General features: G+C 40.3%; 1 protein-coding gene across 9 annotated transcripts in view; it reads right to left on the minus strand.

The window, feature by feature from the left end:
• Nucleotides 1-772: 772 nt before the first annotated feature.
• Nucleotides 773-13,114, minus strand: part of LOC139751571 (uncharacterized) — a 51,401-nt gene continuing 39,059 nt past the window's right edge. For all 9 annotated transcript variants that reach the window (XM_071667152.1, XM_071667153.1, XM_071667145.1 and 6 more), the window contains 3 exons: nucleotides 9,023-9,197; nucleotides 6,085-6,294; nucleotides 773-1,449 (listed from right to left, as the gene is read on the minus strand). In XM_071667152.1, the coding sequence (XP_071523253.1) occupies nucleotides 823-1,449; nucleotides 6,085-6,294; nucleotides 9,023-9,197 (1,012 nt within the window). In that variant the 3' untranslated portion in view covers nucleotides 773-822. The remainder of the gene's footprint in view (nucleotides 1,450-6,084; nucleotides 6,295-9,022; nucleotides 9,198-13,114) is intronic.

Raw genomic sequence — 13,114 nt, forward strand, 5'->3', positions numbered from 1 at the left:
TTGAAGAAGTGCTGTCTCAGATACAGGCTTCTGTCCATAGGTGAGAAAAAACTCCCAACATTTCTTAATTTCCATTTGGTAGTAGACTTGGCCATGATTTAGTCTAAAATAACAATCAAGAGGCTTCAATATGGGTAGTAGTTGGAAGGCAGCCAATGACCAGGTAGACACATTACCATTACATACTGGTTAGCGACAGCCACATAATGAGCCAGAACAGTGGTTGTCAAGTTGCAATCCTCTGACACAGGTAACTGTCTTTTCTTTCTGCCTCACCCAAACATAGACAACAGGCATTCTGTCCACAAACATATAATCTCTCCTTGCCATACATAACACTTGACAACAGTTAACTCACACAGCTCATTCTTTGTAACTCTAGAATTTCTTGTGCACCAGCCCTGCTGTTTGGCAAAATGGTAGGAGCAATAGATAGAAGTAGTAGATTGAAACACTTGTGAAGGAGCATTAGGCAGATACATAAGGTAGAGATACTAGGCAGCAACATTAGGTAGTAGTCACAGACATGGATAGATAGACAGGTAGATTAGGTCAGTAGGTACATGACTGCAAACTCTGTGTTAGAGCTGCCCTATGCCAGTTGCCTGTTAAGGGTGAGGCACCAAAAGCTAAGAAGTGGCACTTAAGTTCACAAGTTATGGCAACTATAGCTGTGGCCACCACCTTGAAGGAGTTCTAAATGGGAACAGGCATCAGAGATAAAGGTATATAGAATAGAGTTCATCATATGTAGGGAACTGAACACTAAACATATCTTCTATCTTTATTAGGTATATGATATTCTTACTAAGATAACATGTGTTAGGATGGAAAATACTGATAGTGAATTGTTGAAAGTTTTTGCTCACTGCTGACCTGATTTGCATGCTGAGGCACAGGTACAGCAAAAGCAGCCTGAGGTGTATGAATAGTGCCTGAAATGACCTGATTGCTTACTGTGGGAACAGATATAACCTGACTGTTTGACTGAGGAACAGATATTACTTGGCTTGATACTGGTGGAACAGATATTACTTGGCTTGTTGACTGAGGCACAGAGATTACTTGCCCTGTTGGGGGTGGAACAGAAAACTCAGTATGCCCTGGTACAGAAACAGAGTCTTGGATCACAATCATCTGTTGCACAGGAATAATGGAAGAAGTTAGTGACTGATGCATTAAGGAATTTCCTCTGCGAAACTGTGAATCATTGTCTGATTGGTGCTGATGATGTTGCTCTGGATGTTGGTTTTGTTGCTGGTGATGTTCTTGATGGTGGTGGTGATCCTGAGTAGGAGGCTGGAGCTCAGCTGTGATGCCATCTGTAATCGATGATGCGGAGACAACAACACCTGACATTGAGCCAACAACCACAGTCTCTGTTGACACCATGTCAGGTCCCACACCACTCTGGAGTATCTCTGGTGTAAGTGTTGTGATATGAGGTCCCTTGTAAAACAGAAAAGAAAATTCAGTACCAATCAAATGGATAAATCAATACAGTTAACAGATTAAAATAAATCATGCTTTTATTAGTTTTGGAATAATAAAGGGCTTAAAATTAACCTATGTCTCACCAGCTCCCACGGTTACATTTGCTGCCATATCCACTCCCACGTACATAAAACATTCCACCTCCTCCAAGTTCTCTCCTTTCAAATTCACACTCCAAATAAACTTTTACTATTCACTGCTAAACCTAATAACCCTGCCTTTATTCACATCTACTCTCATCTTCCTTCTTTCACACAGTCTCCCAAACTCAGACATCATCTGCTGTTTGTCACTTGAATCTGCCACCAGTGCTTCGTCATCAGCAAACAACAACAGACTCACTTCTCAAGCCTCCTTACCCCCTCACAGACTGCTTAGTTGCTCTTCCCTCCAAGATCCTTACCTTTACTTTCCTTACCACCTGATCCATAAACAAATTAACAGTCATGTTGGCATCACACACCCCTTGCTGTAGACCCACCTTCTTTTGGAACACTCAATCACTTCTACCTACTTGCACATAAGCCTTACAATTTTGATAAAAACTTTTCAGTTTCTATAACTTTCTTCTCACACAAACTTTTCACTGCTTCTATAACTTTCTTCCCACACCATATATTTGTGTGACCTTCTATGATGCATCTCCATCAACTCTGTTGTATGCTTTCTCCAGATTTATAAATGCCATACACAAATCCTCTTTTTTCTCTTTATAAACAGGAAGCACAACTCCTCCTTTTTCTCTTGTAAGTATTTCTCACACACATCTGATGTATGTGGGAGAAGGTGAGGTAGCAGTTGTTCTATGCATGGGTATAGAGGATGGAAGGAAAATAATACAGGAGCAGGGGCCTATGCAATGATACGGTTGAAGGTAGGAAAGGCAACTCGGAGTGGATGGGACTTCAACTGAAATGTTGAAGTATGTAGGAGAGTGCAATAAAGCAAGTGCATTTGATGTAATTCACCATGGAGACAAAAAGTTGTACCAAAGGATTAGGTGAACACTAGTATCCTTACTTTATTAAAAGGAACAGATATGAAGGATGTTTGTAGCAATTACAGGGGAATAAGTCTGGCAAGTATACCAAGAGGAGTGCTTGCAAGAGTGATGGAAGTGACTGAATGAAGAATAAGTGAGGAGCAAGGGGGTTTTAGGAAAGGCAAAGGATGTGTGGATAAGATTTTTGTGATGAGAATGACTGTGGAAAAGTATCTAGTGAAAGGTAAGAAGCTGTATGCAGCTTTTATGGCTCTGGAGAAAGCATATGACAGAGTGGAATGGAATACTTCATGGCATGTGTTAAGAATATATGGGATAGGGGGACAACTGTTGGATGTTATGAAATCCTTCCATAGAGGTGCAAATGCATGTGTAAGTGTGGATAGAGAGTTGGGTAAAAGTTTCAGTATCCATGTGGGCATGAGACAGGGCTATATGATGTCACTGGCTTTTTAACATACATATGGATGAAGTAATAAGTGAGATGAAAGCAAAGCTAGGGAAAGGGGGTGAAGAGATGGAGTGTGGTGGTTAGGTATAATGGCTGATGATAAGCATGTTTGTGGATGATACTATGTTCTTTACTGAGAGTGAAGAGGAGTTGCAGAAGGTTATAAGTGTGATTTATCACATGTAAGCATAGACGACTGAAGGTAATACAAGAAAAGTAGAGTATAGGTGTCTGAAAGGAAACAGAGTGAAATTATATATCTGTAGAAACATTAGGTAGGAACATTTGGTAGAGGTAGTCAGTATGAACATTAGGTAGAAGCCTCTGCAAACACTGTGATAGACTAGCCCTCTGCCAGTGGCCTGTTACAGGTGAGGCACTAAAGGCTAAGAAGTGGCACTGGTGTTCACTAGTCATGGAGACTCCATTGCTGTGGCCACCCCACTGAGGGAGTTCCAGAAGGTAACAGGCATCAGAGATATAGATAGAGAGAGAGAGTATAGATTTTACCAAGCCCTAATGACTGGAGGAGGTGACAGAATTTAAGTATTTGGGAGTTATCTTGGGTAAGTTTGGTGATAGGAAATGAGAGATAAAGGAGACAATAGTACATGGAAGAAGAGTCTTTGGATCTCTTAACAGAATAATGAAAGACAGAGGTATATATGGAAGTGAAAAAAGGATTAAGGGACATAAAAGTCCTCCTGAACCTGACTTATTTAACCAAAACATGGACATGGAATAGTCACAGGGATCAAGAATCCAGGCTGTAGAAATAAGATATTTGAAAGAAGCATATGATATGACCAGATGGAATGAAGAAATGAGGGGGTGCATGAGAGATTTGGCAGGGCATAGAATGCAAATGGAGTGAATTACGGAGTGGTAGAGGAGGTGAAATGTAACACTTTTGATGTGGTTTGGGCATACAGAAAGAATGCAAGATGGGTAGTATACAAGACGAGTGTATGATAGTACAATAAAAGGGGTTAGTGTGAGAGGAAGACCACCTGTGCAGGGGAGTACTGGGTGGAGAGAAGTAGTACAAGAATACATGGAATGGCATATGTGAGGGAGGCATGTAAGGACAGATTTAAGTGGAGACTCTTTTGCTGTGGCCATCCCTTTGATGGGAGTTCCTGGAAGGAAAGCGCATCAGAGATGTAGACAGATAGATAGATGAAATATATGAGGACAAAATGTGGCATACGGTGTTTTGAATGAGTAAGTCATAAGAGGGTAAGAGAGAAGTTTGGTACTAAGAACAGTGGTTCAAAGAGCTAAAGAAGGTATGCTGTAATGGCCTGGACATATGGAGAGCATGAATGAGGAGAGGCTGACACAGATTATATATGTCACAAGTGTGGGGACACAGAGAAGGGGGACACCAATTTGGAGATGGAAGGATGGAGTGAAAAAGATCTTGAGTGATCATGGCCCAAATATACAGATACATGAAAAGCATGCTTAGGGCAGAGTGAATTAGAATGATGTGGTATAGAGGGGACAACATGATGTATATGAACCATACCAAAGCACATGAAGTGGCTGATGGAAACCATGGAAAGGTATCTGGGGCATGGCTGTAGACGGGGGGTTTGGTTTTGGTGCATTGTGAACATTCACCATCATCCCCTTTGCCTTTGTACAATGGCACTATGCATGCATTCTGCCAATCCTCAGGTATTTCACCATGAGCCATATATACATTGAATATGCTCACCAACCAGTCAACCACACAGTCACCCCCTTTTTCAATAAATTCCACTGCAATACCATCCAAACCCACTGCCTTGCCAGCTTTCATCTTCTGCAAAGCTTTCACTACCTCTTCTCTGTTTACCAAACCATTCTCCCTGACCCTCTCACTTCGCACACCACCTCGACCAAAACACCCTATATCTGCCACTCTATCATCTAACACATTCAATAAACCTTCAAAATACTCACTCCATCTCCTTCTCACATCTATACTTGTTATTACCTCCCCATTAACCCCCTTCACCTATGTTCCCATTTGTTCTCTTGTCTTATGCATTTTATTTACCTCCTTCCAAAACATCTTTTTATCCTCCCTAAAATTTAATGATACTCTCCCACCCCAACTCTCATTTGCCCTCTTTTTCACCTCATTTGCCCTCTTTTTCACCTCTTGCACCTCTCTCTTGACCTCCTGCCTCTTTCTTTTATACATCTTGCAGTCATTTGCACTATTTCCCTGCAAAAATCGTCCAAATGCCTCTCTCTTCTCTTTCACTAATAATCTTACTTCTTCATCCCACCACTCACTACCCTTTCTAATCTGCCCACCTCCCACCTTTCTCATCCCACAAGCATCTTTTGCGCGATCCGTCACTGATTCCCTAAATACATCCCATTCCTCCCCCACTCCCCTTACGTCATTTGCTCTCACCTTTTTCCATTCAGCACTCAGTCTCTCCTGGTACTTCCTCACTTCACCCCAACATTCTCTCCTCTTTTCTGTAAACCTCTACAAATCTTCAACTTTGCCTCCACAAGATAATGATCAGATATCCCTCCAGTTGCACCTCTCAGCACATTAACATCCAAAGTCTCTCTTTCACGCGCCTATCAATTAACACGTAATCCAATGACACTGTCTGCTCATCTCTCCTTCTTACATACATACACTTATGTATAACTCTTTTTTAAACAGGTATTCCCAATCACCAGTCCTTTTTTGGCACACAAATCTACAAGCTCTTCATCATTTCCATTTACAACACTGAACACCCCATTTACACCAATTATTCCCTCAACTGCTATCTATATCTTCATTTTCTTATAAGGTACCATGTTATTCTGCAAATTTCAACTTATGTAGTCCATCATTTGAAGGTTAAAAGACAGAACATTTGACAACTAATCTACATATGGGCATGTATGTGAAAGAGGTAAACACATGCGGTGTTAATTTGGTAGTTGCTTACAACATTTCCTCACAAGTGTGGGAAATATCACATACTCATGGAAAAATCATTCCTAAATACCAGGAATTAGCAGAAACAAGTATGTCTTTCTACACAACAGCCTAGTAATTTTTTTCACCCCCCCATGAAATGTGTACCTAATTATCAAGATAACATGAAAGCATCACAGCTAGAGAAATACTAACAGAATAGATATCTGAAACAGGAAGCTGATGGACATCAATGCTTGTCCCATCACTGTTGTCTGTGGTTGCCTCAGTTACACTTGAGCTTATGCCTGATTCGCCTTGTTCTTGTGGAGCATCAGGAACTTCATCACTGGTAACATGCTGTTCTAAAATATTTTTGTCAACTTTTGATGCTAGGAACCCATGGCTGCTCATATGTCGCTTTACCTGTTATGGAGGAGTGATAACATTAGTTGCACATAATTAGTTTACAAAATATATTTTCTGAAGATTTCAAAGTATATATATTTTTACATTCTGAGATATGAATTGAACAATAATTAATGAAATACTGAACCTGATTAAAAAATTCTATATTCACTTGGCTATTATATATGTGTAACCACTATCTTTTACTATCTTTTGCATGAACAGCAGAAAACAAAGGTAAAATATTTTTTTTAATTATTAGCAAATTCAGCTCATCTGTTCACTCCTGTGGAAGCAAGCTATTGACCTCTGAACTCAGACTTATGCTAAACAGCATACACTTACTTCCCCCCATCATCACCAACACACCCTCCCACTTTGGCCAACACATTCTTCGCCACCACCACCAATCCTTCCCTCCCTCACTACCACACCCTCCCTTACCATCACTGTGACCTACCTACCTGGCCACCACACCTTCCTTCACCACCATTATTCCCTACTTTTCTGGCCACCACACCATGAAAGGCAGAATGGAATTATTCATTAGTTGTTTGCAGCAGATGCAATTTCACTACGGCCTTCATAGCATTCATTCTGGCGTAAACTCACCAGTCAGAAGAATGCCTCATAAAATATATAAGGTTCCTTCTTTGACAATGGCAGAGTCAGCACTATCTTGCTTATTCTTGTTGATGAAAACAAATTAATTGGCTTCTTAATTTCATTCTCAGGAACTTAAATCAAGAAACTGATGCAAGAGAAGCTACTGTGATGCCACCTTGAGCTTTTGATTTTAACCTATGGAACCTGTATATCATTGAAAAGTACAATGGAGTGACTTTAACACTAAGATAAGAAGACTGGTTAGTCTTGTCACATACATTGTCAGCCTGGAATGGTACACCTGGAGATAGACAGACAAACAGATGAGACGAGAAACAAATGATGTTGGAAGGACAGTGGTAGAAGAAAAAGGTTTGGATCCATATCAGGTATATAGTAACTGGGATCTGCTCCCTGATCTGTTGCTGGAGAAAATCTTTTAATACCTGACACTTTCACATTACCATTATTATTCTATTTTTTATGTTAGCTGAGATGGCATGGGCAGCTGGTAAAGTGTATGAATGAAGAAAGCTGAGAGTAAATATGAATAAGAGCAAGGTTATTAGGTACAGTAGGGTTGAGGGACAAGTCAATTGGGAGGTAATTTTGAATGAAGAAAAACTGGAGGAAGTGAAGTGTTTTAGATACCTGGGAGTGGATTTGGCAGCAGATGGAACCATGAAAGCGGAAGTGAATCATAGGGTGGGGGAGGGGGCGAAAGTTCTGGGAGCATTGAAAAATGTGTGGAAGTCAAGAACGTTATCTTGGAAAGCAAAAATGGGTATGTTTGAAGGAATAGTGGTTCCAACAATGTTATATGGTTGCGAGGCATGGGCTATAGATAGAGTTGTGCGGAGGGTGGTGGGTGTCCTGGAAATGAGATGTTTGAAGACAGTATGTGGTGTGAGGAGGTTTGATCGAGTAAGTAATGAAAGGGTAAGAGAATGTGTGGTAATAAAAAGAGTGTGGTTGAGAGAGCAGAAGAGGGTATTTTGAAATGGTTTGGTCACATATAGAGAATGAGTGAGGAAAGATTGACAAAGAGGATATATGAGTCAGAGGTGGAAGGAATGAGAAGTGGGAGACCAAATTGGAGGTGGAAAGATGGAGTGAAAAAGATTTTGAGTGATCGTGGCCTGAACATGCAGGAGGGTGAAAGGCATGCAAGGAATAGAGTGAATTGGAACGATGTGGTATACCGGGGTCGACGTGCTGTCAATGGATTGAACCAGGGCATGTGAAGCATCTGGGGTAAACCATGGAAAGGTGTGTGGGGCCTGGATGTGGAAAGGGAGCTGTGGTTTCGGTGCATTACACATAAAAGCTAGAAACTGAGTGTGAATGAGTGTGGCCTTTTTGTCTTTTCCTGGCGCTACCCCGCTGGATGGAGGAAAGCAAGTATGAATATGTACATGTGTATATATGTATATGGTCTGTGTATGTATATGTATGTATACACTGATATGTATATATGCGTGTATGGAAATTTATGTATATACACCATTCTTCATCTGTTTCCTTGCACTACCTCGCTGATGCGTGAAACAGTGATTAAGTACAATAAATAAATATAAATATATGGCATGCAAAATGTGGTAGGTGGGCAGGTTAGAAAGGAATATATAAAAGAAAGCAGGATATGATATTTCATCATAATTGTTTTTTTCTACCATAAGTGGTGGAGACCGACTTACTTTTATTTTTAATAATTCCAATTATTCTCCTTGAATATATTAAATAATCATGTATCTATAAAACAAATAAAGTATACAGTTTTTCCTGAAGAATACATTAAATTGTTTGGAAAGGTCTGTAACATGTACTTGCATTTATAAGGTAGATAGCAGCCTGGAAAAGAAAAAGCTTCTGGTAACTGCAATACTTGCTCTTAAGGCAGAAAAAATACCTCAGTTACTCAAAACTGTATGCCAAGGTTGGTAAGATAGTAAGTATTATCTTGCACATGGATACTTAAAACCACAGTTGAAAACAGCGGTGTAGGCAAGGGACCTCTGCAAAAGAAATGTGATATGTCAATTCCAATATAACTCAAACATTTTGAAGATAGAAATATTGTACGACTAAGGGAACTTAATTTCTCTTTAAATATCCCTGTTTATGCTTCAAGAGTTCTTACCTTATACTTGCTAGGGAAAAGTCGGCTGCACACTTTGCAAGGATAACGTTTAGGATCTCGGATTCCCATGTGTACCCCTCGAACATGTCGATAAAGGTCACTGCGCATGATAAATGTTCGTCCACAATCATCACAAGCGTACTGAAGAGTGTTATGCATTTTCCTCATGTGGTACCTTTTGACAATAAAATGTAACATAAAGTAAACAACACTACTGTACATGAATTTACCTAGATAAGATAGGATTCAACACAAAGACAAATCTACAAGAATTTTATCATCTAGGTAGAATATGCAGAAAGTATGTTTTCTTTACTATGAATAATATGATATTATTGATATGTAACCTAAAGACCCCCTTTCTGTAGCTTCAATGCTGTGTTACAATCAGCAGCAAAAAAATGATGAACTCCTTTGAAATGAGAAGCTCTCTGATAAGATCATACTCCCTTTAGTCCACTGACGATGACACAGTCTCACTGTAGATGACTTTCCACTCGCAGTGTAACCCCATACAGATGGAGTCTAGAAACTCCAATAATAAGATAGGCAAATTAAAATAGTCTTTAAAAAGGTGAAAAGATATATTGATTCAGGTTTTCAAGCATAATGAAGACAAAAGTTTATAGTTTATTACCATAGAGATACATTATTGTGTAGCCATTTCTAATGTACTATAATGAAGATAAAAAGTAAACATATGTCTATAAAACCAACCCTTTTTCACAGTCTTTAAATCCCTGAAGATGTGAATTATCATGGAAGTGCTCACATCTTGATATATCGATATCTTTGTGGCTGCCAATATATTCCTGAATCACTTGTTCTTTTGTGGTTTATCTGCATGGGGATGGGGAGAAAGAATACTTCCCTTGTATTCCCCGTTTGTCGTAAAAGGCGACTAAAGGGGGAGAGAGTGGGAGGGCTGGAAACCCTCCCCTCCTTGTATCTAAATTTCTAAAAGGGGAGACACAAGGAGTCAAGCAGGGAGTGCACATCCTCCTCGAAGGCTCAGATTGGGGTGTCTGAATGTGTGTGGATGTAACCAAGATGAGAAGAAAGGAGAGATAGGTAGTTTATTTGAGGAAAGAAACCTGGATATTCTGGCTCTGAATCAAACAAAGCTCAAGGGTAAAGGGAAAGAGTGGTTTGGGAAAGTCTTGGGAGTAAAGTCAGAGATGAGTGAGAGGACAAGAACTCAGGAAGGAGTAGCACTACTCCTGAAGCAGGAGTTGTGGAAGTAGGTGACAGAGTGTAAGAAAGTAAATTCTAGATTGATGTGGGTAAAACTGAAAGTGGATGGGGAGAGATGGGTGTTTATGCACCTGGTCATGAGAAGAAAGATCATGAGAGGCAAGTGTTTTGAGAGCAGCTGAGTGAGTGTTAGCAGCTTTGATGGACGAGACCGGGTATTGGTGATGGGTGCTTTAAATGCCCTCTTTTTCAACCACTGCACCTTTCTCTTGACCTCCTGCTGCTTTATTCATACATCTCCCAGTCATTTGCACTCCTTCCTTGTAAGGATCATCCAAAACCTCTCTCTTTACTTTCACTAACAACTTTACTTCTTCATCCTACCACTTACTACACTTTCTAATCTGCCCACCTACCATCTTTCTTATGCCACATGAGTCTTTTGCACATGCCATCACTGCTTCCCTAAATACATCCCATTCCTCATCAACTCCCCTCACATCATTTGCTCTCACCTTTTGCCATTCTACACTCAATCTCTCCTGTTACTTCCTCACACAAGTGTCCTTTACAAGCTCACTTACTCTCACCACTCTCTGCTCCCCAATATTCTCTCTTCTTTTGTGAAAACCCCTACAAATCTTCACCTTCACCTCAACAAGACAGTGGTCAGATATCCCTCCAGCTGCCCCTCTCAGAACATTAACATCCAAAAGTCTCTTTTATACAACTCTCGATTAACACATAATCCAATAATGCCCTTTGACCATCTCTCCTACTCACACACATATACTTATGTATATCTCTCTTAAACCAGATATTTCCAATTACCAATCTGTTTCAGCATATATACCCATAAGCTCTTCACCATTTCCATTCATAACACTGAATACCCCATGTACACCACTTATACCCTCAAATGCCATATTACTCACCTTCCCATTTAAATCACCCACCATCAAAACCCGGTCTCATGCACCAAAGCTGCTGACACACTCACTCAGTTGCTCCCAAAACATTTGCCTCTCATGACCAGGTGCATAGGTACCAATAATCACCCATCTCTCTCCATCCACTTTCAGTTTTACCCACATCAATCTACAACTTACTTTCTCACACTCTATCACACCTCCCACAACTCCTGCTTCAGGAGTATTGCTACCCTTTCCTTAGTTCTTGTCTTCACATCAAACCGTGACTTTACTCCCAAGACTTTTCCAAACCATTCTTCTCCTTTACCCTTGAGCTTCATTTCACTCAGAGCCAGGACATCCAAATTTCTTTCCTCAAACATACTATCTATCTCTCCTTTCTTCTCATCTAGGTTACATCTACACACATTCAGACACCTCAGTCTGAGCCAATGAGGAGAATGAGCACTCCCCATTTGACTCCTTCTTCTGTTTCCCCCTTTAGAAATTGAAATACAAGGAAGGGAGGGTTTCCAGCCTCCTGCTCCTGCCCCCTTTAGTCAACTTCTACGATATGCAGGGAATATGTGGGAAGTATTATTTCTCCCCTATCCCCAGGGATATGGTGAATTAATGAGAAGGAAGAATAATTGATGAGATCAAAGAGTTTTAATTCCATCCACACAGATGAGGAGGAGGAGGATGAAGAACCGGCCCAGAAACATGATCTATGCTCCATTCAAGGGCATATAAAACCCATGTAAATATGGAAATGGAACAGCAACACACAAGGAAAGTAAATAAGCCACCTATACAGCATCTTTGGGTTTTAGGAAGCACAGTTTGTGATGCTGGCTTTGTGGGGTTTCCAGAAAAGAGTGGTAGATATAGTTCCGCCTATGTTTTTGATATTACAGGGTTGAACTGTGGTGTTATGAAATTGAACAGGAGGAAACAAATGATATTCATAAAGACACAAAAAAATGCTTTATAGCACTATTGAATATAACCAGGTTACTACTTCCCCGTTCTGATATGCTTCACAAGTCTGAACTGAGAGAAGAAATTTAATCAATGTGAACAAGGGAATTATTAGAATGAGGGGGAGGGAAAATGAGATGATGAAAGTAAAGTGAATTCACCAGCAATAGAGTAAATAAGATTGAAGTATATAGGAGAATATCAATTGTGGAGAAAAGACAGAGTGGTGGCAATAGAGAAATCCTTGAGGAATACCACTGCTGTTAGGATAAGAGGAAGAAGTCACTCCATCAACAGTTACAGCAATGGCACAGCCAAAAAAGAAGCTATGCTGTAGGGCTACAGCAAGAAGGAAAAGCAGAAAAACTGAAGGAAAAATGTTTAACAAGCAGACCTTTGCCACACTCTGTCAAATGCTTTGGAGATGTCGAGGGTCATGACAAAAGTTTCATTAAATTCTCTGAGAGTTGAACTTTGCATATTGCAGACATGAGAGCAATGAAGCCAAAGTTGGAGGGGTTAGAATGGTCTCCTTTCTAAGGGGAAGGCTCCATCACAGCAATAAAGGCAAGCAAGTGTCAAAGTTAGTTCATAGGCATATTCCTTAAGGACCCAAGGAGGTATGCCATCTGGGCCATGTGCCTTGTCCACCTTGGGTTGAGGGAGGAGCACTTGGAAGACCCTGCTTGAGGAAAATAGAGATGGCATTGGTTCAGCGGGAGGAAATGAGGGAGGAGACTTGGAGGAAGAATTATCCAAAGTTGAATTAGAGGGAAATTAGGTACCAAAAAGTGTAGCTTCATCAGTTGGATTGTTAGCAAAGAAGTGATCAGGTCAAAGCAAAGGAGGATTGATTGAATTACATAAGTTACTGGAGATGTTTCTGATCAAGAGCCAGAGAGATTTGTCAACAGAAATCAATGCCTCTCAAGAGAAAACCTTAAGTTTGTCCAAAAAAATCTCAAAAAAACAAAAGAAGTATAGTCCTTAAAATGTCAAGTTAAAT

Source organism: Panulirus ornatus, chromosome 11, assembly GCF_036320965.1.
Source record: "Panulirus ornatus isolate Po-2019 chromosome 11, ASM3632096v1, whole genome shotgun sequence".
Classification (NCBI taxonomy): Eukaryota; Metazoa; Arthropoda; class Malacostraca; order Decapoda; family Palinuridae; genus Panulirus; species Panulirus ornatus.